At 40.2% G+C, this 26,666-nt stretch overlaps 1 protein-coding gene across 9 annotated transcripts in view; it reads right to left on the reverse strand.

Annotated features, from left to right (window-relative positions):
* Positions 1-1,718: 1,718 nt before the first annotated feature.
* SOCS2 (suppressor of cytokine signaling 2) overlaps positions 1,719-26,666 on the reverse strand; it is a 286,616-nt gene continuing 261,668 nt past the window's right edge. For 6 of the 9 annotated variants that reach the window (XM_074325273.1, XM_074325269.1, XM_074325268.1 and 3 more), the window contains one exon: positions 1,719-4,294. In XM_074325273.1, coding sequence (XP_074181374.1) covers positions 3,975-4,294 — 320 coding nt within the window. In that variant the 3' untranslated portion in view covers positions 1,719-3,974. The remainder of the gene's footprint in view (positions 4,295-26,666) is intronic. The other 3 variants (XM_074325274.1, XM_074325277.1, XM_074325275.1) reach the window with 2 other exon arrangements.

Here is a 26,666-nt window from a genome sequence, read left to right on the forward strand (position 1 = left end):
TTGGGGGTTCAACTCCTGAGAAGAGTGGCCACCGAACACCATATACTGTGTGGGGGCCACACGTCCTCCTGCCCAGAGTCAGACGCCATTCCTACCTGGTCGGAATCTTGCTCACCGTGCCAGGTGTCTGAGTGGGTGGAGGCCTCCATGTAAGATGTCCACAGCCCTCGGAGCTTAAGGCCGCAGCAGATTACCAAAATGAACGCAATGCCGTCCATGGCCAAGAGGGTGATGTGCCAGCTGGAGGCTTGAGTCTCCCAGGCAGACCGCGCCTCCCGTTCCCGGTGTCGCTCCTCATGGGCGTTCCGAAGCTGGGCTCTCACACGAACAAACCGCTCCACCATGCTTCGGTAGGTTTTGGCCGGCACCGTACCCTGCTCGCTGCGCCATTTGTCGTGCGGGGCGGCCTGCGGGGTCTCTGGTCCCGCTCCCCACATAAGAACGCAGGATACGGTGAGGCCAACAAGGAACACCCACGGAGCCATAGGTAGGGGAGCCATACCACCACGGTCTCACTGGAGGCTGGGCCCACCGGACGCCGACCTGCCGTCCGCTTTTCCGCCAACCGACCGACCGACGACCCTTCTCCACTCTCTCCTCTGTTCCTCTCTCTCGGCTCTCCTCTTTCGCTCTCTTCGGCTCTGCTCGGCTCCTCGGCAGTCCTCCGTAGCCGCAGCAGTTATACCAGTGGCTAATTGGCTAACCGGCCACAGCCGACGGCCAATCAGCCACAGCCGACGGCCGTTCACCACCCGAGCCAGCACCCCTTCACATGAGGCCGAGAGCCTGTAAACTACTCTCTGGGGCTCTGTCCCCACAGCGGGTATGACCAAGGCTCAGAGAGGGGAAGAAACTTCCCCGAGGCAGTACTGCCAGCAGAAGGAGAGCAGGACTCAGCTTCTTCAATGAGTATTTGTCTTTGGAAGATGGGAGGAGGGGTAGTTCTCATTTTTTTCTTTTTGCTCATTGGTATTTTTTCAAACTGCTATAATAAACATGTACTATTTTTGTACTGAGAAAATTTAATGGAAGTTATAGTTTTTAAAAAGTTTGGAAGCATACTCATGCACGCGCATATGTATACATATATAACAACACACACCCCGAACCAAAGTGGAGCAAGACTTTTCTTAAATCATTTTTTGGTCAGTGCTGGCAAGTGTTCGGCCACGTCACTGCACTCATTCAGAATTTTATTGGGGGTAGACAGTCCCTGGAATTGTAGAATCTTCTCCCATGTGAAAATACATAGGTTCCTTGCAGGCACAATACCCACCTGATTCTCTTGGGAGGTAGGCAGATGTCACATAGCATCACTGTCTGCAGCTAAAGGTAGGAATGAGGCAGTGATCTGTACGCTCTGTTCTTCCATGCTGCAAATCTTCTGCAAGAACGTGAGCAGGTGTGGCTGCCACTTGGCCGTGGAGACTCCCCGCTCATTAAGGGCAACAAGTCAGAGCTCTCTAATGGCCCTGGCAGCCCATCATGGGCAAGTTCATCATGAATTTTCTTCACTGCTGACAGAGCATAGAAGTGTCTTTGTGCACGACCAATTCCTTAAAAATGGCAGGAAGATGACCTAGCTAATCATCAGACCCACTTCTAAAACACCAGTCAGACGCAGCAGAGCCCAGCTATACTCACTCATCCATAAATGTGGTGAGAACAAAAGCCAAAGCAACCCCCGGGGGATGAACAGCCATGTAACGAGTCCAAGGTTCAAAACGAAAAGCAGTTTATTAAAGATGCCGTAGAAGTACAGTCAATCACTAGACGCAGTGATGGGGCCAAAGTAGGAGAATTTTACAAGATAATGAATTAATGGCGGGGCTACAACATAGACAAGGGAGCTGATGAAGCCCGTAGACCATCCTGAACTATCGTTGAACCGTAAAATAACTGATCTTTTCTAGTAGAGGGAATACAGTTACCAGACCTCTAAAAGGATGCCGTCAACACATCACTGTCACCTTTTTGAGCTCCCTCTTCAGTTCATCTCTACCACTCTATACACTTGACACGGGAATGGAGAGAGGTAAAAAGTAGAATTTTTTTCCTTTTGAAAAATCCTGAGTTAGGACTATAATTCTCCGATTATTGAGAAGGGCAGATCACCTGTCCCTTTCTTGATTGGACCCATTGTAGAGTTAATAAAATCACACCCTATTTTAAAGCTCAGCAAGAAACATGGTAATTGCACTTTCTGTTGCAGTGCCCTAGGCTTTAGCCACTATTCATTCGGCTTGTCTGTGGACTGCATCCAGGTTCAGCCTCGCCACAGCAGCAACGTAACAGCTACCATTTCCCCAGAGGTGACCATGGGCCAGGCACTAGATGAGCCCTTGGCAGATATTATTCCTTTTATCATCACAAAATTCTTGGAGGTGGGGACAGTCATTTCCTCATTCTACACATGAGGAAACCGAGAGGCTTAGAGCAGTGAAGTAACTTCCCCAAGGCAACGCTGCTGGCAGGAGGAGAGCAGGACTCAAGCTCCTTCCAATAGCATTTAAGACAGGAGGAGAAGCAGCTTGGAGCAATTGGAGAGGGCACGCGGGAACAGTGCTCCAAAGCACACATTCTAGCTCATTCCACCGGGCAAATCACTTAATCTAGCCACAGAAGGAGGCTCACTTCCCTTGCCCAACTACTTTATAAAATTTTTGTGAGATCCAAATGAGAGCACGTATATGAAAAGCCTTGAAAACAGTAAAGCATTTGACAAACAGTAAGGCATTCGACAAATATCATGTGTCCTTTTAGTAGTAAAAGGACAGAAGACAAAATCATACTCCTTAAAAGCATAACACTTCAGGTTGGCTGGATGGCCCAGTTGGTTAGAGCGCGAGCTCTGAACCATAGGGTTGCGGGTTCGATTCCCACATGGGCCAGCAAGCTGCGCCCTCCACAACTAGATTGAAGACAACGAACTGCCAGAGGGGCAGCTGAACAGCTCAGTTAGTTAGAGTGTGAGCTCTCAACCACAAGGTTGCTGGTTCAATTCCCGCATGGGGTGGTGGGCTGTGCCCCCTGCAACTAAGGTTGAAAACGGCGACTGGACTTGGAGCTGAGCTGCGCCCTCCACAACTAGATTGAAGGACAACGACTTGGAGCTGATGGGCCCTGGAGAAAAACTGTTCCCCAATATTCCCCATTAAAAAAAAAAAAAAAGTCAGATGTTTTAAAAAAAAACCACAGGCATAACACTTCGATCATTAGGGCTTTAATGGAAAGGCCATGCCTCCTTTTGTCCCCCAGAATAAATCCTATAAATAAATGGCAGAGAATTTTCTTAAGCAATCTTTAATAGACGAAGACCTCAGGCATACACGCTGGTACTTGACCGGGTCTTTGCAAGGAGCTTTAGTGTCTTAGATTTAAGGCAGACACCCTGCCTGGGCTATTTATCTTGACTGACGAAAGCAACCATTTTCCTGTTGCTATCAATTCCATTTCAAACAAACAACCACTGTAATTTTACACCCTTAATCTATGCAATATGAGAATGCGAAAAAAACCCAACAATGCTTTCTTATGAAAGTGCCACATCATAATAGTAATTCACTTTTTATTATCATCATCCTTAATACCAAACAAAGTCCACAGTTGAGGAAAAGTGGATGCTTTATGTACAGGACACCTGCATGTAATATGATACCACATTGGTTTTTTTAGCCACTATGATTTACCAGTCTACTAAAAGGCAACCACACAATTAAAACCTGAACAATTAAAACAATGCAATCTTCTAGCAATTACAAACGATGAATTGTCAAGCCAGTGTGAGAGATCTAAGTAATCTGGCCTTTAAGGTAATCTTTCAGGTCATGTCATGTGCAAATTCTATTTTCCCCTTTCATCTAAGGATCGTTAAAAAGAAAACACACACACAGAGCCCCCCCCCCCCCAAAGAACTACCCGCCCTTGGCACATGCAACTGGGGACACACCCGCAGCGGGTGGAAGGCGGCACCATCATTCCAGCATGTGCTGAAGCACTGACAGGTCTGCCTCCGCCGTCCGCAGGCCCCGGTGCAAGCTCTGGAACGTGGCCTCCCTCCCGAAGCGCTGCCTCCAGCGGATGAAGGCCTCCACCATCTGCGACTGCACGTTGTGGGGGTGGTTGGCCTTACAGCGGTAGATATCCGTCTGGGACAGCCCCAGGGACAGCACCACGGGCTCCCACTCGGGGCCCAGCCTCTGGGCCAGCTGGTTAATCTGCCGGTCCGACGGGGAGCTGTTGAGGACGTGCGGAGGGATTCCAGCTATGGCGTCGTCTGTGGAGGAGAAGGACACTAAAGTGAAAAGAGGAAGCAAACACTTCTTCAGATGGGGGCAGAAAAGAAAAGCGCAGGGAGAACGACATACACTTCCAATGTCAGGGCCAACTTTTCCTAGTCTTCTTAGGAGCTGATCAGTACAAAGCCATATATAGGGAGGGGCTTAAGAAATACCATTCAGCAACTATGAAAATGTTTATTATAGGCAATTTGAAAACAAGAAAATAAAATCAACTAATCCCATCAGAGAAACCAACTAATAATAATTTGATCGATTTTAGTCTTTCATATATAAAACATTCATGTAGGATTATATCGTACATAGTGCTTTGTAACATGCTTTTTTTCACTTCCATCGCTTTCAACAGAGAGGCCAGGCAGGGGACTCTGGGGGAGTCGGAGAATGCCTGTGTGGCCCCCCAGTCCCTCGGGCAACGGCCTGTGGGTGCAGGGATGCCTCTCCTGCAGGAATAGCTAGCACTTGGGGGTAACATGTTAAACAGAACAGCTACTCTTTCCTGATCAACTTCAATATCATCAAGAAAGACTGTAGCTTCTAACAGAAGCAGGAGCCAAGAGGCCCACTGAGAAAAAACAAAACTTAGAGGCCAAGAGGTAGCAGGAGGAGAGGAAAGCTGAGTTCACTGTCCCAGCACAGGCCACAGGAGGAGAGTCACCATCCTGGCAGAGTCCAGAGCCAGAAGAGAAAGCATGTGCTGCAGTAAGACAGTGGGAGAACCTGACCTTGAAATCCTACACTGAATTCCAGTCTCCTGGAGGTCAGCCTGCTGAGGAAGTCTGATCTTGAGTGATGACGGTAGTGTTCCCAGCATATCCAATGAGAAGGGCCAGCAGTTACACAGAAGGCCTTCCAGAGGAAGGGGGTTAAAGCTAAGCCCTGAACATGGGAAGGAGCCCCGTGAAGGGAAAGGAAAAGAGTATACCCTGTGCAGCAAGAACTGCATGTGCAAAGGCCCTGAGGCAGAAGAACATGGCACATTCAAGGAAGTGAAAGGAATTCACTGCAGCAAAGTGCAGAGATTGAGAAGGACTCCAAATGTCTACGTTATGGTGCTGGTTACTGGGTAGGCCGGGACTAGAAGTGAGGTCTTGATATTCCTGGTTCAGACATGGGTATGATAGCACACTGTACTACACTTCCTGTCACCAGCATCACAGGAATTCCAGTCAGCCCCACCTCACACTCACCAGCTCACTGTTTTAAGAATTCAATAAGAAGGCAAAAGGCATCCTATTAGAAGAGCTGATGCTTCCCACTGCACATGCCTTTGGCCTCTAGGCTGCTGCCAATGCCTTAGCCATGAGTTGTATAATTATTGTCAAGGACTCTGGACTAAGAAGCAATTAAAATAATGATGATATTACTGACCAATATTTTATATTAACAGTAATGATTTTATCGCTTTTATAAAAATATGGGTTCATTAAAAAAAATCAAGCAACACAAAAACATATTAATATAAAGAAGAAAACACACTATCCAATATCCCACCATTGTATTTACAGTTGGTGAACACCATTTTGGACATGTCTTTATGCACATGTTGGAAGAACAATATAACAGCTTTTTTCTTAGAGTTATTTAATTTTGTTTGACTATAACAGAAGAAAAATAAGAAGTCAACTAAATGGCTTTCTGACCTGCAGTTAAATACTTAAAACACACACAGACACACACACACTCACACACACACACACACACACACACACAGGATTTAACACTGAGAAAAAAATGCATGAAAATTTAAGACGTAAACTGCATGTTTTTATATTAATACAATGAACACTTTATATCTCCCTCCCTTTCCTCACACTTCTTGACTTTTGTCACATCATTTTTACTTTGCCACATGCATAACATTTATATTCTTCTGTAACAATAATCCCCCCAGCTGTTCAGTCTTAAAACTACATTATAATGGTTTCAATGTTCACCAGTGTTTTTTGTTGTTGCCGCTGTTTTTTGTAACCATGGCATTTCCACTCCTGAGTCTGTTATTCTGATTTGAGTTTTGGGGTCGATTTAATCATAGGGTGGTTCTTCTCAAGAAATGTTCATGGTTACTATTTTCCTTGAGTTCTTTCAGATCGAGATTGCTTATTGCCTTCACTGCTGAATAATAACTTAATATTTATTTTAAAAATGTCATATTACATTATTTTAATATTGTACTTTTAAATTATTAATATAATTTTATATGATTTAAATACTTTTATTCCTCTTACAAGTTTGTAGACCTTGCTCATATTTCATGGTAGAGAATGTTGGTGTGGAGAATTCTGATACCAACTTGACCATTCCCATTTTATGTAAATGACTCTTTCTGTCTGGAGTTTACAGTACTGAAACTTTAGACCATGGTCATTTTCTATCTGCTTTTCCAGGCATTTGCATGACTTTCTGAACAAAGATTTAGTTCTTCCTTCCTTTCAGAAAAAAATCTTCCTGTCTTATATCTTTGCATTCTTTTTCTGCTTCATATGCTGTATGGCTTTGCCTATCCTCCACGACAGTCATTTTCTCTCTCACTGCTTTAACTCCCTGTGATTATCTCATGCCTTTCCTCATGCCACTCATTTGACCTTTGGTTATGTCTGTTCTGGTTTTTTGTTTGTTTTTGTCTTTTTTTCCTGGTTCAAATCTCATATTGTGTTTTTATTCTCCCTTTCTTTCTTTCTTTCTTTCTCTCTCTCTCTCTCTCTCTCTCTCTCTCTCTCTCTCTCTCTCTCTTTCTTTCTTTCTTTCTTTCTTTTTGGCTCTTCAATCTATCTTTTAAAAATCCCATTCCACCTCACACCCATTAGGATGGTTGCTATTAAAAAAGAAAAAAAGAAAAAGAAAGTAGACTTCCAGTCAAACTCATTGAAACAGAGAGTAGAATGGTGGTTGCCAGGGGATGGGGTGTGGGAGGAAAGAGAGAGATTGATGAAAGGGAATAAACCTCCAGTTATAAAATTAATAAGGTCTTCCCAGATAAGAAAAAGCTAAAGGAGTTCATCACCATCAAACCAGTATTACAAGAAATGTTAAAGGGACTTCTTTAAGAAGAAGAAAAAAATAAAAAATATGAATAATAAAATGGCAATAGCTACATACATATCGATAATTAATTCAACTATAAATGGATTAAATACTCCAATAAGAAGACATAAGGAGGCTGAATGGATAAGATAACAAGACCAATACATAACTTGCATACTGCTAACTTGAGAGTTCAGGTTGAAAGACATACACAGACTGAAAGTAAAGGAATGGAAAAAGATATTTCAGGTAAATGGGAAATGAAAAAATCTGGAGTAGCAATATTTATATCAGACAAAATACATTTTAAAACAAAGGTTATATAACAAGAGGCAAAGAAGGATCTAGTAATCCCACTTCTGGATGTTTATCCAAAGAAACCCAAAACACTAATCAGAAAAGACATAAGCATCCCTATGTTCATTGCAGCATTATTTATAGTGGCTAAAATATGGAAGCAACCATTGTCCATTGATAGATGAATGGACAAAGAAGTGGTGCATAGATACAATGGAATATTACTCAGCTATAAAAAAGGACAAAAATCTTGCCATTTGCAAAACATGGATGGACCTAGAAGGTATTATGCTAACTGAAATAAGTCAGACAGAGAAAGGCAAATACCATGTGATTTCACTTATATGTGGAATCTAAAAACCAAAATAAACAAATAAAACAGAAACAAACTCATAGATACAGAGAACATTTTGATGGTTGCCAGATGGGATATGGGTTGGGGGAGTGGATGAAAAAGGGGACAGGATTAAGATTTACAAATTGGCAGTTATAAAAGTAGTCACGGGGATGTAAAGTACAACATAAGGAATATAGTCAACAGTATTGCAATAATTATGGACAGTGTCAAATGGATACTAGACTTATTGGGGTGATCATTTCGTAACTTATATAATGTCTAATCACTATGTTGTACACCCAAAACTAATACAATATTATATGTCAACTATAATTGAAAAATAAAAGAAATTATTTAAAAGAAAATAACAAGTGTTGTGAAGATGTGGAGAAACTGAAACCCCCGTGCACTATTGGTGAGAAATGTAAAATGGTACAGCTGCTATGGAAACAGTATGGCGGTTCAATTGAAAACGGAATTACCATACAATCCAGCAATTGTACTTCTCGGTTATATACCTAAAGGAACTGAAGCAATGACACGAAGAGATACTTGTATATCCATGTTCATAGCAGCATTGTTCACAATAGCCAAATAGTGGAAGCAACCCAAGTGTCTATCAAGGGGATGAATGGATAAACAAAACATGGTATATTATATTTTAGAATATTATGCAGTCTTAACAAGGAAAACAATGCTGACCCATGCTACGACAGGTATGAACCTCGAGGACATTATGCTTAGTGAAATCAGTCAGTCACGAAAGGACAAATACTCTATGATTCCACTCATATGAGGTACTAGAGTAGTCAAATTCATTGAAATGGAAAGAAGAATGATGGTTGGCAGGGGCTGGGGGAGGGAGGAATGGGGAGTTGTTTAATGAGTACAGTTTCAGTTTTACAAGATGAAAAGGGTTCTGGAGGTTGGTGGCACAACAATGTAAATGCACTTAACACTACTGAACTATACACTTAAAAATAGAAAAGATGCCAAATTTTATGTATATTTTATCACAATTAAAAATAAAAATTTAGAAAGAATCTCATTGTTTTATCATAATTACATTGAGTTTTTATTTCTACTGAATCGATACCAAGCTCTTCTATACCGTGTTTCCCTGAAAATAAGACTTAGCCAGACCATCAGCTCTAATGTGTCTTTTGGAGCAAAAATTAATATAAGACCTGGTCTTATTTTAATATAATATAAGACCCAGTATAATATAATATAATATAATATAATATAATATAATATAATATAATATAATATAATATAATACCAGGTCTTATGTTAATTTTTGCTCCAAAAGACGCATTAGAGCTGATAGTCTGGTTAGGTCTTATTTTCGGGGAAACACGGTAGCATGAAATACTTGTGAAGTTGCGTTTTCTTCGATTGGCTGTTCTCTCAGACCAGATTGGTTATATGTTTGTTTGTTTGTTTGCAAGCCATGTTCCTTTCATTCTTCTGCGGTAGCATTTTCACACAGCTGGCGGGACATTTCTCTTCATCTTGTACATACTTGTGTGAGTATCTCTGTCCAAAACTTCTGTTTGCTCTCTTATAGTAAGTTGATGTAGCCTTGACACTCTGTTCACCGTATAGGGGACCAGTTGTCTTCTCCCCTGAGCTGTTGCTGTCTGTGTAGTGTCTGCCACTGAGGCGCCGTAGGACTCACCAGGCCTGCCTTTGCTGGATGTCCCAGACCCTGCCGTCTCTTTGGAAGCTAATTCAGTATCTTACACCAGATCCCACTCTGCCCAGCCAGGGTGCACTCACTCCTGTGGTCTCGTTCCTGTAACTCAGCACGGAGCCTGGGAGACGGCCTGCTCTGGGTGGCCTTCCTGCCTCTGCTGAGGGTGATTCCTGACATATATGGAGGCTGTGGACTCACCTCCTCAGCCAGCTTCTTTCCAAACTTATCTGTATTACCAGGAATCCTGAGGACTTTGTCCCCTCACCTTCCCTTCCCAGTATCATTGCTGAGGGGCCAGGGCAGGGTGTTTTCTTCATTGCCTGCCGCTTTTCAAAGCACATGGCCTAAAGCTGTGACCGTTTTTTTTGTTTGTTTGGTTGCTGCTGATGAATGTTTTTATTTTAACTGATTTTAGGTTCCGCTCATTGGTGTTGGGGAGGGAGCCTCTGTGACTGGGCTGCATTCTGTCATCATTCTGACGATGGGCCAACTATTAATGCAGCATATGCTTTGAGCCAACTAACTGGAAGTGAGAACAGTATTTGCTCTCATCCTCCACACTGCCGGGGTCACATATATCTTGTGAATCCTTCCACATAACTAGGAGATGGCCAGTCTTCTGTGGACGCAGGCTGGACAGAGACCAGGGGCACACAAACACCCCCAGCCTAGAGTACACCAGGCCCTTCCAAGAAGAGCTTACATACACACAGAAAGAGACAGTACCAGCTGCTTGTGTAGTCTCACCTCTATTTGGAAAAGCATCCTCACGAGGCCCTTCTAGCTTGTGAATGCTGCTGAATATGAGGTTACTTAAAAATGAGAGTCCTAAGGCTTTCGTGTCAACTCCCATGGACACACTACATAAAATCAGGTCAAGCTATAAATTAATCCACTGTGACCGTCTGGCCACTGCTTCTCAAAGCTTGGTGTGTATACCACTAGTGGTGTGCGTGTCTGGTGGCTCATGAGTGAACATTCTGTATTACAATAGTCATGTATCTATTTTAATACGATTAGAAAAGTACAAATAGCTTTTCAAACTCATGATTGTAAGGATTAAGATAAGTAAATAAAAAAGCAGATAAAGACTGACCAAAAAGTAAAAAAGAAAAATCAATTTTAAAATAAAAAGCAAATTTAAATAAAAGCATTAAGGTAGTGGTACAGGTGGTACCAAGACTTGGAAAAAATTGTACAAGTAGAACCCAAATGACTGAAGTTTGGGAAGTCCAGTGTTTCTCAATAAGTGTGCCACTGGCATTTTGGGCAGGACTCTCCACTGTGCGGGGCTGTCCCCAGTGCATAGCAGGGTCATCAGCTTCTCGGACATGCACCTACTAAGTGCTCGTACCATCCCTCAGCCCAGCCTGAGCACACGGGTCCACACACCCCAGGGTGAGGCAGTACTACCCCGGTTAGGAACCACCAGATACTATGACATAAGAATAGCCAACCTAGTTCTAAAAATCCTAAGCAGGGAGTGAAATCCTTTTATACTGACAAAACGTTCTCCCTTCGACAGATCCTAAATCTTTCATGCAATCCTTTCATTGCATTCTCAGTGAAGTTAAAACTCACCTGTTCCAAAAGGCTCGACATTCTCTGACAAACACATCTACCCCCGTGAAGCCAAGGACCCACTGGAAGGGCTGAACACTCCCAGTCTCGTCTCCCCCATCCTCCCCACTGACTTTCCCCGCTTCAGCCCCCATCTTTGGGGTCACTGCAGGAATGAAAGCAGCGCAGCATTCGCCCCTCCTTCTCCAACTAACTCTTCCTTCCTCACTCATGCCGGTCAATGGCTGCTCTGGCCTCAAACCTAAAAGTCTCCTTTACAATTCTTACTGCATGTAGAGTCAGGTCTAAATGATTCACATGACTTTCCTGTGTCTCTTATACAACATTGTTGTCTCTCCAGCTCTTTATGGGCACAGACATCTACTTCCGCACCCTCCTTTGCCTGCCTTTAGCTCCTTGCCGAGCATAAAATGGAACACAATGCACACTTTTCAGTAGTGGATCATACTTGTAAAACAAAATGTTCCTCCAAGTAGAGTTTCCCAACCTCTTCCAACAGATCTCTGTGTAGACAGCGTGCCCTGGTCTCCCGTGGCTGGGGGTGGTACTCTGAGTAAGGAGAGTCCACGGGTCCTGTGTCCCATCTACGTTCCCCTCGTGCCCTGCATCCTGGGATATGCAGCTGCCTTCATGGTGACCTGAAAGAGCTCTACAGGGTTCAAGAGCACAGCTCAGAAACTGAAGGCCATGGAGGAAAGGAAAGGCCCAGGAGACATGGAAACAGCTGCTAGATGTGTCAGATAAATCTGCAGTCAGGGATCTAGAAAAACAGAAAGGTCTTTTAACTATAACTTCAGTTATTGTACAATATAACTGGAGATGCTGTAAGCACATATGAATTCTTTGTAAGAGTGACACAGTTGGCCATGGGGTAACACTTTTAAAAACTATACACATTCCTTTGGGGAGCCTGGTAATATACCAGCATCCCCAGGTCCCTGCTGCCGTGAGTTATCACTGATGAAAGTGTCATATGCTTCAGGGTTGCTGGACAAAAAAAAAAAAGAAAGTTGAGACTTTTCCCCTCCAGTGAGGCTACTTTTTAGGAGTGAAAGGCTAACCCCTGCTTGAGGACATGTAAGGCTTCTGCTCAGGTCAAGTCCACTCATGTTCCATTGACTAAAGCAAGACATGTGACCAAATCCAAGACGAATAGGACAGAGAATTAAATCTTCTCACAGGGTGGGAGAAGTGAAAATGTGCTGAGCAACAATCTATAAGCACTTGCAAGTATACTAATAAATTTTTAAAATGTAGATAAATTGATACATTACTGGGAATATATAAAAATGTTAAAATCGGTGTAGGAAAAAATAGAAAACTTGAATAAACCAAAGTATTAGTGGCAATCAAAGCCCTCCCTTGCTAAAGAGCTCTCAGCCCAGTTGGTTTTACAGGTGAGCTCTACCAAATGTTCATGGCACATTTAATTTCCTACTTTATGTAAGTTTTTTCCAGAAAATAGCAAAAGAACAAAAGCTGTATAGCCCATTTTATTAGGTTACTGTACTTTTTATCCCAAACAGGTTAAGGAGAATAAAAAAAAAAAAAAAAAAAATCACAGGCTCATTTCAGTTATAATTTTAGATGCAAAAATCCTAAATATTAATTAATTTAGTAAAAGAAATCTATTTAAAATAATAGATGGTGAACAAGAAGAATGTATCCCAGGGTTGGAATAATTTCAACATCATAAAAATCTATCAATTAATTCAACACATCATAGTCTAAAGACAAAAGTCATTATCTTAATAGATGCAAAAAAAAGCATTTGATAAAATCTGACACTTATGATTTTTTTAAAAAAGATTTCTTTAAAAATTAGGAATACGGGGAACTTTTTTAACTTGGCAAAGATCGTAAAAGCCTTCAATAAGCATTTGATTTAATAGATAACTTTAAAATGTATTCCCTTTAAGAATGAGAACAAGACACAGATATCCACAATCATATCACCATTACTGTAGAATACAATAGTGGAGGCAGGTCCCAACCAATGTTATAAAGAATGAAGAAGAAATTAGGCTTTTCCTCTATATCGCTGAGACTATTTCTGTTTACTTTGCCTATTTATTCAGATTTTTGGATTCCATATATAAGTGAGATCATATAGAGGAAAAACTGATGGTTGCTAGGAAGGGGGGGGTGGATGAGGGAGAAAGGGAAGGGATTAGATAGCATAAATTGGTAACTACAATATTGCCTTGGGGATGTGAAAGACAGTTTGGGCAATATAATCAATAATGCTGTAAAGATTGTGTAGGGTGTCAGATGGGCACATGTCTTATTAGGGAGACCACTTCATGGATGGTGTAGATGCCTGACCATTGTGCTGTATACCTGAAGCTGAAGCTGAATTACATTGTATGTCAACTATAATTATATATATACAGTCACGGGATATGGAGTATAGCATTGGGAACAGAGTCAATGGAACTGTAATAGATATATACGATGTCAGAGGGGCAATAGATTGGGGGTGGGGAGTTGTCACTTTGTGAGGGGTGAAATGTCTCACTATTGCATTGTTTTGTACACCTGAACTAATATTAATTAATTAATTAATTAATTAATTTAAAAAAGAAATTAGGTATAAGCATTTGACGGGAAGCGATAAAACTATCACTATTTTCAGACTCTATGATCTAATATACAGAAAAAGACCAGGATCAATATATAGCCCATTAGAACAAATAAGAGGGCTGAGCAAAATTGCCGAACAAAAGATCAATTTAAAACAAAAAATAAAACAGCATTTCTACATTCTAGCAATATCAAATACAAAATATAATAAAAAAATAAAATAAGCAATGAAAATCATAAGAGATCTCGAAATTAAATAATGCAAAGATCACATAAGATCTCTATGGGGCCAATTTTAAACCTTTATTTAAACACACAAAGCAAGATATGAATAAATGGAGAGTCAGTCTTATGTTGGGTGGGATGACATTATTATAATACAAAGATGACAATTCTTGTAATGATATTTAAAATTTCATACTGGGGGAAGGAGAGGTTTTCTCCAAACTGGGGAAAACTAGCTAATTATGTAGAGAAAAATAAAACTGAACTTTTACTTCACACCATAAACAGTGACAGAATCCACGTGGGTAAAAACCCAAATATAAAAGGTAAAACTATAAAGTTAATGGAGAACAATGTAGGATTATCTTTATGACCTGTAGTAGGGAGTGACTTTTTAAATCAATACCCAAAAGATGAATTTTTTTACATGAAAACTAAAGATTTCTGCTCAGCAAAGGAGACCATGATCCACACTGACAGAGCAGAATTGGAAAAGAAATGCGTGAATACTATACATAGATGTATAAGGTACTCCTGAAATTAAGAGTTAAAGATAAGACCCTCCACAGGAAGGAAGATAAGGGCATGGTTAGGTGATTCAAATGAGAGGAAACACAAAGCCAGCATATAAACAGATACTCAAATGCAGAAATTTAATCAAAATATAAACAACAGTGATACATCACTTGATGTGCATAGAAATCTAAACGATACCAAGTTGTGGCTGAAATGTGGAGATGTAATGAACTTTTTTCACTGCTGGTGGGAATGAAGACTGGGCAGCCATTCTAGAGAGAACTCTGGCAGTGTAGGTAAAATTAAATATAGCACACAGTCTTGCTCCTGGGTGTACGTATCCAAAAAAAAAAATTCTGAAAAAAAGCCCGAAAAACCATAAGGGACATGTACAAGGCTGTCTGTGCAGTTACATTATTTGTGTTAGCAAATATACATATACCTTATAACTTATATCACCTTATAACAGTGATCCTGTCTGGGGTTTATATATTCCAGGAAAATTCTCATACAGATTCATGAGGGGTCATGTATGAGGTTGTTCTATACCAGGTAAACTGTGGGAAGAAAGGAGCTGGAAGTAATCGAAGAGCTTACTACTAGGGGAACAGATAAATAAATATGAATGAGCACATGGGGGAATACCACACAGAGGTGGAAAGAATGGGCTAAATCAAACATGTAAGAAAAACAATGAAATCTATATCAATGCAAATTTTTAAGTACATGTTCAAAATAACACTATTTATAAAAACACACACAAATAAAAAAATATCTATCAGACAGAATAGTCGGTTATGGGAGGAAAGGGAATGGGAGTGGGGTGGCTGCCAGACTGAGAAAGCTAACCTGACCCACCACCTCCAGGGCTCACAGGGTAACCTTGGTCTCTGAGTGCAATGGCTGGCAGAGAAATCCCTCTGGGTCAGGGACTGGCTGCCTGGAAATGAAAGAAAAGCACTTTGAAAAGAAAACTAATTAGAACCCCTTGTTCTGATAGATAATGACAGAGAACAATCTGATCCTCACAGAGAGGTGGAGAAATAAACTGGTCTTTCTAAAATCGATTTCCAGGATGATGCAGTGACAGCCTACTCCAAATAACAAGGCCGTGTTGCAAAATACAAGTAAATCATACTTACTATAATGGAAAACTTGATTTGACTATCAAGTACATGGAAGGTCAACAACAAAATTGCTAGCAGTAATTGAGTTCTCACTGAATTAAAAGGTAGGAGGTAGGGTGGACACAGCTCTGGGCTAAGAATTAGCACGCCTGGGTACCATCTAAATTTGAACCTGCCACCAGCTAGTCATGTAACCTGGGATAAGTCATTTAGCCTCTCTCAGATTGTTTTCTTATTTGTAAAAGGTAAAGCCAGATTGATGTGGAAATATTTTTCCTGTGAGTCCCCAAATGATGCAGATGATGTTGGATTTGCCGGCAGTTTCTGGGTGTTGGCCAGGATCATGTCTTGTGGGACCGAAGAATGGAAACAAGTACCTAGGAGAGGCAAAGAGTTTTAAAAAGAGGATAGTTTATTGAAAGCAAAGAGTCAGAGCTCCCGAGCGGGAGGGGGTCCCGAATGGGGGTGCCCCCTGACTGAGGCAACAGCTCTTACTTTTGTACCTTCCCTTGCCTGCTTGGGGAAGGGGAGCTGTTTGAAGAAGGGAACTGGCGCCTTCTAATGAAATTTGTCTACCAGGTTTGTTCTGCTTGCCCATCCTGAAGGGATTAGCAAAGTAACCCACTCTTAGCTATCAGATCTGCTCCATTTGTCAGGCCAAAAGGAATTTTATGATTAACCTCAAGGCCTTTTGTCCTGAAGCGAAGGAGTGACTTCAAAACTTGAAGTTTTAGGGTATGGCTGTCTGTGTTTATTCCACCATGGACCTCCCTGTCTACATAGGGACATGCTAGCTAATCTGTATCAAGATGACTTCCAGCCTTTGTTTAGATATGACATGTTATGTACTATCTTTTTAAAAAGCAATTTTGTTTTCTACAGATCTTATGTTTTCTGACTTCTCATTAATCAACAATTACTCATTTATTGTTGTATCACTTTTTCCTACATGTATTCTAAGACAAAACCAAGACGTGCTTTTGTAATGGCTTTTTGCTTATTTGTTTCTGCTTTTTAAAGATCACTCATGGAAAATTATCCTCCCATAGCAAAAAACAATGAAGTGAATATTGGCACAGTGAATTTTTTCAAAACAGTATAACAATTTTTAAAAGTTCAAGTTGCTGGGTCATTCATTTTCCTCACATACACTCATGGACCTGACCCAACTCCATTAATTTGTCATCCATCCTGCTCCTTAAACATACCAGCCAGGCTGGAACCTGGGGAGCGGCATTAGCCGGTCCCTCTCCGTGGAACATTCTTCTGCTGACTTCCTCCATTAAAGGTGACATCTCAGTAGAGCCCGCTCTGACCACCCTATTCTCAGTCATGACTCTCATTTTACTCTGTGACACTTCTTATCTACAGACCATGCTATATATTTTACATGCTATAATTTATATGTAACATGCTATATATTTTATGGGTGTGCTATATTTGTTGTTGCTGACTGCCCCCACCCCACACACTCGTGCCATCCCTGCTGGAATATAAGCTACTCACAGAAAGGGGAGCTTTGTCAGTTTTGTTCAGTGATGTATCCCAGGCACCAACAGTGCCTAGCACACAGTAGGCACTCACTACATAAATGGATACCACTGGACAAATGAACAAATTAAAAGGAATGATCCATTACAATTAACATATTCATTTAGCTCTGCTCTCCATGGCCACAGGGTTACCAAATGCTCCCATGTTTTGTTTACTTAGAAGTTAAAAACCAAAGAAATTACACTGCATAATCTGGGAATGGACAGAAAGTAAAAAAGGGGGGCAACTTCATAGGGGCAAAATATCGCCAAGGTTAAGGGTAGGCAGCTACTCTGTACTGGGTAGTACTTTCTGTACTAACTAGGACACAGTGAACTCCTCCCTCACACATCCGTGTTTAATTTGAAGAGACTTAGAAACATAAACTCCAAGATGGCGTCTGGGTAAATATGGCAGAGTGAGGCCTGCCCCAGAGTCTCCACTCCCCAATACTACGGAAATGAACAAAAGGTTAAAAAAAAGAAGCCAACCAAGAAAGACGGCAAAGCCACCCTCCAATTCCTACCTCCCTGAAGCTGTATCAATATTCAATAAAACTCCACTCTGATATCCCCAAATCAGGAGAGGGCTAATGAATTAAGTGGGTTTTCCTATGATTTTTCTCTTCTGACTTCGGTAGATTGGGGGTGGCGAGTGCTACATGGCAGGATAGGGAGATCAGAAATGTGAACCAGGATTGACACTCCCTGGCAGACGTGACAAGACCTTCCCCGAGTCTCAGGAGAGACGAAAGGGCACAGGTGTCGCAACATGGCCCACACAGAAACCACTCAGCCCAGCTCACTCCTCTGCCTCGACTCCTCCACTGACATGTGCCCTTTAAGCTGAAGAAAGTGGACAGAATAGGACATGCCCAGTCCTCAGAGGGCCACAAACAGATTTTCAGACGGGTGTCAAAGATAAATCACCCCAGTGTGTCAGAGCACCAAAGGCTGAGCAAAATTGGAACATGAGCAAGAGGGAATGAAATGGCATGGTAACTGAGTAACATACTAATTTCTTAGTCACTAATAACAAGTGATTTAAAAAGGGAACATTATGTGGAAAAAAACTGACCAAAAAATTCACAATCCCCAAGGAATAAAGGGAAGTATTTTGTCATAGAACAACTTAAGAGCATTAATATAAAAATGAGTATTTTTTTTGTAAAACAAGAGCTTAACAGTGAGATAATCAAATAACCAAATAAAATTTAAAAAGAAGCTTGTCATACTAAAATGATAAATTTAGGGCCAAAAGAGCACATCATGTAACTAATAAATAAATTAAAAACACCAAGGAATAGAATTAACATGACTCAAAATAAAATTATTTTGAAAGTTTTGAGGTAATCAGACATAGAAGGCAGAATTTAACGCAATTAGAGAAAAATGACAGATATAGAGGAGAGAAAAATCCAGTCCATTGAAAGGTTAGTAATGGGCACCCCTGAAGTAGAATATCCACCCAAAGTATTCGAAGATCTAATACAAAAATACATCCTTAAAATGAATAAGTATTAGAATCTCTAAGTTGAAAGAACATACTCTGTTTTAGGAAAAGTTGAAGTAGAATAATGAACTGTGAGACATATTCTGGCTAAATAATTGAGTTTCTTGTTCCAAAAAATGATTCTTCAAGCAGAAAAAGCAAGTTGCCTACAAGAAGGAGTAAGCCAGTCAAAATTTTCAACAGTATTTTAAATGCAAAAGATAATGAAGCAATTCCTCCAAAATTCTAAGGGGAATAAAGTATAGTCTCTGAACATTATTCCTAGCCAAGATGATTTTCAAACACAAAAGTAATCGGTAGGTATTCTTGAACATGAAAACAACTTAAGAATCCACGATTTAAAAATCTTGACAATCTAGTCAGTGCAATAAATAAAATGTAAAAAGTCAGCAGTGGCATACACACCAAGGGTGGGTAGGGGGAAATGGTTTCCTTCAGATGCAGGCAATAATGGATGCATTCTTTATAGATAATTTTAAAAACAGAAACAAAACCACTGAAAATCAGTCTGCTTTTCCTATCACCATGTACCAACAATTCAAATGACAAAATCTCTCTCCTTCCTGGGGTGAAACGCTCCCCCACCAGACTGTCTCCCCAAACCTGCTTCTTGTTATCAAAATAGGAAAGCCACAGTAAAAAGATCACTACTGGACAGTGAATTTATCTAAATGAAAAACTAATTTTAAACAACTGAACATAAGATAATGTTATATATCTCGATTTTATGAAAATAATAATATGACTACTCAAAATCAAGGCTAGATTATAGAATAGAATGTAGCTATTATATACCTTGAGTGTGTGAAAATACCATCGTAACTAACCAAATCTAGAGGGAAGAAAGGAAAGAGAATGAGATGCCTATGATCTCATTTATCACGGCAGGAAGAAATCAATACTGTCTGAAATGGAAATGGCAGCAGTCAGGATAAGCTAAGTGATCTATGGCAGGAAACAAGCCCTAAGCCTCAGTGACTTGACAGAACATGAGTTCCTGTCTTGCTCACTGCAAACCCGCCCCCGCAGGCGCACACAGCTCTTCAGGGCAGCCTCTCCCCGGGTTGGTTCTGTATTTTATGCCACACTGATGTCATGCTGCTCCACATTTGCATGGGCATCCATGCTCACCAAGACAGGGAAAGAAAGGGAGAGACTGGAGATCTGGCAATTAAATCCATCCATCCATGAGTGACACTGGTCACTTCTATTCACATTTTGTGGCTAAAGCCAAGCCACAAGGTCACACCTACCTTGATGAGAGTGAGGAAACAGAATTCTCCTATATCCCAGAACGGGGAGAGAACTAGGTGAACACCAATAATATCTGCTAAGAAATACAGTTGTCAAAAAAGAAAAACCAAAACCAAAAACATCAAGTTCTTCATCACCTCTTTCCTTAACCTCAAAGAAAAAAAAGCAACATTTGTTACTGTTAAAAATTTGTTACTGAACTTTGAAAAAAATGTTCAAAGTTCAGTAATTTCTTAATTTTCACTTTCTTTTTCCCCAGTAAAATTCAAATAAAATTAAATGTAATGGCTTTTAAATTAAAAAAAATAGCATGTATCATATGATCCCACATTTATGAAAGTGTCTCCATTCATCCAACCATCCATCCATCCATCCATCCATCCATCCATCCGTCCATCCATCCAGCACATCCAGTACATCCACACATATGCTTAGAGAGATAGCCAACAAAATGTTCACTTAATGAGGTTTATTTCTGAGTGATAGGATTCTTAATCTTTTTCTTTTTGCTTTTTTGTATTCCTTGGATTCTTTACAAAAAGATATAGCATTTTGATAAACAGTAGATTCATTATTAGAATATGAATACATTAGAAATAATATTTGACCTTATATTTTTAAGCCTTAAAAGTACTGGATGGTAAAAGAGAAACATTTTTACATTGTTGTAGGAAAGGAAGGAGGATTAAAGGTGGAGAAAATGTGCTATTTCATGACCATTATTATACACTGTTTGAAATTACAAAATGGGTAAATGCTGATAGGTTCAGACCATGTAGCTGGTTTGAATCAGCTACATAAAGGACATACATTTCTATTTTACCAAATTTTTAAAAGTCTTTTATGTCTTACTCAGAATAGTTGATATAGGTCAGGGGTGATACAAGTTATTCCTACCAAATATTCAGTTGTTTATTGAGTTTAATAGAAGTGCTCTGTGAAAATGGAGTTGGTTTTTCCCATTTAAAAAATAAGAATATTAAATACAAAGGTACAATTAATAAATTGAAAAGGAAAAACTAAACTTCTAATCAGAACTGACATCCGTCAGACACTGTACGGACGGTGCCGAGAGCCCACAATAGTTTTGGGGGGGCCATGAAAATATTTTAATATCTTTTTAATTCAGAAGACAAATGAATTTTAGGTCAAAGAAAATGTTTGAATACATAATATTATATATTCATCTTTATACCAACACAGTCACAAACTATAATTTTTAATATTTTTTTAGAGAAGAAGGGGCTCACAAAAGCCCCCGTGCCTCCAGCCAATGAAAGTCATCACATGGCCCTGTTTCTAATATTTCTAAGTCAGAAATTCATTGGCAGATGGGAAAAATCACTTAGTTTATTGAAACATGTACTTAAAAACTACGTTGTGAAGTTAAAATCAGTGTAGTTGTTGAAAGACAACATTCCAAAGTGCCTTGTCAGTTACTCAGAGTACACAGATGACTAATGTAGATTCTTAACATTAATGAACAACACTGTTTTTTTCACAGGCATTAAAGAGTCCTTTATATGGAAGTTATATTCTATGGATACAAAGTTTTGAGCCTTCCCGTTTTCTGAATAGGAACAATGAACCCTTTAATCACAGTATTTCCCCCAAATGATTGTTCTCCAAATTTTCAAAATATTAAAAAAATATATTTGTAACCTAATTTTAGTCTGCAAGATCAAATACATAAAAGTTTAAACTGATACCCTGACTAAGGAAAACAAGCTGGCCTCATGGTCCCTTGACAGTGTATCTTTGCTGCTGGTTTGTGGGCAGTAAAGAGGAAAGAGAGAATTAGTTCAAGAGGCTTCGATTGGGTATTAAAATATAAAATAACAACTCTCATAGATTTAAGTTTTCCTTTATAAGTCCTCAACCTGCTTAGAAGAGGGATAATGTTACCATTAAGGAGTGCTTACAGGCATCAAAAGTATATTCCTTGGATGGCGTTCAGCTGGGTTGAGTGGCTTGGCAATAAGACCAAAGAAATAAAAAAGGTCGGAGGTCACATAAATTTGCCAAGCAAGATCTTTCAAAGCCATGACACAACAATAATCTTAAAAATAAAACTTTTAGTCCTCTTATCAGCAACCTAGGGAGAGAGACAGAAGGCAGGCTTTTAATTTGATGCCTTCCCACAACTGGAAGGGACAGTATGTGTGGTGACTGACATAATCAAGAATCAAAATAATGTGGATAGATAGATGGAATGATACTGACAAGATTTAATTTGTTTGGGGATGAAAGTGACATCCCACCAACCTTTAAAAAAATCTATCAAAAAGACTCAGATTGTTTTCCACTTGCCTTAAACGCACTCTAGGAGAAAAGGTTCATATGTTTTAATTGACTGCAAATGCAATCTGACCCTTGCAAAAATAAAAAACAAAAAACAAAAGAAAACCCAAGTGCAATCTTATTCCCAAATATATTAGTTTGGAATAAAGAACGAGGGAGATGACAGTCTCCCAGAATTCGCATTAGTCAGAGAGATCCATTCCAAATCAATGACCTGACTGCATATTACATGGACACAGAGGCAGGCAAAGCCTGAAGGCAGGGTCTGCCCAGAGACGTTAACCTGCAAGCACGTGTGTACTCAGTGCGAACGAAAGCATTTGGCATCTACCACGGTGAGCTATGAGCTCTAGCATGCAGAGACTGTGTCTGTCGTGTTCGTCGTGAGGACCTAGCACATGCCTGGGATACCACAGCTCCCGAGAAGAACCTTTTAAGACTTTAGTTTGAAAATGTATGGAGCAGGTGCATTTTCTGAGGGGATACACTCAGATCTCACATAACGCGAGACTGACCTGGCAAAGCACAGCAACACTGCTGTGAGGCAAGAGCTAAGCTCAGGAGAGAATTCCACTTGGCTTTGGAATTTTGTGATTCTTGGCAAAAATCTTAATTTTCTAGGATTTGCATTATTTCAAATTTTGTGGCTCAAGTGAGACTTCAGTAATAATTTTTATCAACTAATTCAAAGATGCCTGATTTCACATAAAATGTACTGGCACTCTGTGGCTAGATACATTAATTCAGCAAATATGAATTGAAACCTACTATGTTCCCAGGTAATTTTTAGTGCTAATGATACAGCAGTGGGCACTTTTAGCTGTTTACATAAATTGTGTGCAGTCTGTCTAAGCTCCGTGGAACTTCGGGCTTAAAAACTAGCTGTCTAAACCAATTAATTTAGTTTACCAATGAAGGGGGAAAAATTACTTAGGAATTAAAGTCACTTGTTCACTTTCACAATTAATTGGTCACGGAGCTCGGAAGACGGTGATCAGGAGATGCCTATCCGAGCAGGTATTCAGACCTGGTTATAGTTGCAAGTAAGCAGCTGGAGTTAACAATTTGGAGGCACATTTATAAAAGGATCTCAGAAATAACAGGATCATCTTTACTAAGTATTCTTTTAATCTCCTTGTTTACTTTCTCAAAAATGAAAATTTTTCCAGACTATGTTTTTCTGTTTTTTAACCAAAAATTTATTTTAAAAATATGCGTGTAATAGAAGCACATGCACGTACGTGTGTGTGAAACTGAAAGAAAACTTTTAGCAAAACAAAAAATATGTGCCTTTACTGTATGCTATCCTATTTTATTTACTTTAAATCCTGATTAGCAACCACTAAATTGATTTCAAGTTCTACTAATGGTCAGTGACGAGAAGTTTGATGAACACTGTTCTAGTGGATACTCAGCTGGCTAATTTCTACTCTATGCACAATAATTAGCTCACACGTCACCTCCTCGGAGAAGCCTTCCAGGATTCCTCCAAGCATAATCAACCAGGCCTTTCTTTAAAGCCTGAAACGAGTGACAGTGACGCTACTGGGAAGGACCAGATTCAGCAGCGAATAGCAGGTGGCACTGAAATGCCTCTCTATGCCACCTAAGCCCCACATTGGAGCAGGAGCCCCTTAAGTCCAGAGGCAGAGAAAGTCTTCCCAACCCTCATTCCCAACTCATCATATATTGAGTCTCAATAAGCAATTGTTGAAATTCATTTTTAGGGAGCTGATGAAAGAGCTGACCCTGAAAGCACATAAAAGAGCTCATCCATCACAGGCAGCACACTGGTACCAGTGGACTAAATTTGGCCCACAGATGTGTTTAATTTGGCCTGTGTCGTTCCAAAAACTAGAGAGACAGCATTTGAAAATTGGGTGGTTTCACAAAATTCCAGATTTGTGGCTTTGCCTGTCAGCTTACCAGAGTCATCCTCATGCTGGGTAACCCCCAACTTCCACTGTCTCCCACAATGCTCGCGAAAGCCCAGTCACCGGGCAGCTTTCCCATGGCCAGGTCCTCTCGGGCCCTACAGGTGTTCAATTTGTTAGTCTGTACCAAGTAATGAGAGAAAATCATGTAGAGTACAATAGTCTAATACTTGGTGAATGAGCCTCCAGCCATGTCGGGAAAGGAAGAGAACACAGCAAAAAGGACCCTTCTTACTCAAGAAAGCACAGACCCTCCCAAGTACCTGCCATCTTTTCCCAGAGGTGAAAGGCTGCCTGAGAGAACTGTCTTCACTCTCTTTCTCCCTCTAGGAGGAGATGAAAAACAAAAGGTGGGGGTGGGGGGCAGTGGAATCATAAGAAACAAAGACCAGAATTAGAACATTTTATTTTTTCTGTGTCCTTTGGCAGTGAACAACACCATTTTGCACAGGTGGGTTTTCAATAAACTTGAAAGGAAGGCTGTGGAAAATTTTTTAAGTGCTGCATTGGTCTCAAAAATTCCAGTTGTTCAGATATAAAAAGTGATGTTTGAATACCTCCCTGCCATGGACACATCCTCGTGAAGGCCCAAAAACTCTCAATCAAAACCACTTTCAATCAAAATCCCAGCATAGTTTCAAGTAAATATTGACAAGCTACTCCTAAAATTTATAAGGAGATATGAAGGAAGTAGAAGAGCCAAAATCGTTTTGAAAAAGAGCAAAACTGGAGAAATTACACTACCTGATTTCAAGACTTATTCTAAAGCTAACGAAATGAAGACAGTGTGATATTAGTGAAATGATAGACAAATAGACCAATGAAACAGAAATTAAGTCCAGAAATAGATCTACACCTATATGGAAAACTGATTTTCAACCAAAGTGCATAGGCAATTCAGTGGAGGAAGGGTAGTCTTTCCAACAAACGCTGCTGAAACAGTTGACTATCCATAGCCACACACAAAAAAGAGAGAACTTCAATCCATATCTCATACCACATACAAAACTTAACTCAAAATGGATCACTGACCCAAATATAAAACCTACAACTACAAAACTTCTAAAAGGAAAAGACATTTGCAACTTCAAATTAGGCAGTTTTCTTAAAAACAACACCAAAAGCATGGTCCATAAAAGAACAAATTGATAAATGGATGTCATCAAAATATAAAACTGCTCTTTGAAAGACACTGTTAAAAGAATGAAAAGACAAACTTACAGACTAGAAGAAAATATTTGTAAATCGTGTATCTTATAAAGCACTTATATATAGTGTACACAAAGAATTATCAAATCTTAGTAAGTAAACAAACAACTCAATTTTAAAAAAGGCAAAGATTTGAACAGACATTTCAGTTAAAAAGATATGTAGATGGCAAATTAACACATGAAAAGATGCCCAACATTATTAGTCAACTGAGAAATGCAAATTAAAACCACAGTGAGATATGACTATAGACCTATTAGAGTGGTAAAAATTAAGAAGACTGGTAGGCAGTCTTGGCAAGGATGTGAAGAAACTGAAACTCTCCTACACTGTCAGTGGGAAAACAACATGGGACAACCACTTTGGAAAACAGGTTGGCAGTCTCTTACGAAGTGAAACATTCACCTACCGCACAAAACAGCCATTCCCCTCCTACGTGTACACCAAGAGAAAACAGCCTATGACCAAACAAGGACTTGTACGTGAATGTTCACAGTAGCTTTATTGTGATAGCCAACAACACAGGTTTCATCAACAGGTAACTGGAAAAAAACAAACAAAACCTGTGGTGTATCTATGGAACAAAATATTGAAACACACTTCAACATGAATAAACCTAAAAGTAATTATGCAGAGTGAAAGAAGCCAGACAAAAAAAGAGCACTGTATAACTCTGTTTCTATAAAATCCTATAATAGGAAATGACATTAATGTATAATGACAGAAAGCAGATCAATGTTTGCCTGGGGACAGGGGTGACGAGAAGAAGGAATTACAAAGGGGTACGAGGAAACTGTGGGGTGATGGATATGTTCATTATTTGATTGTAATAATGGCTTCATGGCTATATACATGTGTCAAAACTTATCAAATTGTACACTGAGAATATATGCAGTTTATTGCATGCCAATGATAAACAAAAAACAACACTCAGCGGTGCTGTCCCTTTCTTGTCCCCTGGCCTCAATCACGTCACTGTGTTAGGTCCTCTTCCCTACATTTTCCCACAGCACTGCATGTTGGCCCCACTGCAATATACTTGCAATATAGTCTAGTTTTCATCTAATTATTAAGTTGAGCCACACGAAACTGCCACAGTTCTATATCATTTCTGATCTTAAAAATGGGGGCTACACATGGCTCAACCTAAATGCTTGCTTGTCAACCACACGTGACGGTGACATCTCTGAGATCCCAGGAGGGTCTGGCCCAGTGATGTTTGCTGAGTGAATGTGC

The sequence above is a fragment of the Rhinolophus sinicus genome, linkage group LG02, assembly GCF_036562045.2.
Source record: "Rhinolophus sinicus isolate RSC01 linkage group LG02, ASM3656204v1, whole genome shotgun sequence".
Taxonomy (NCBI): Eukaryota; Metazoa; Chordata; class Mammalia; order Chiroptera; family Rhinolophidae; genus Rhinolophus; species Rhinolophus sinicus.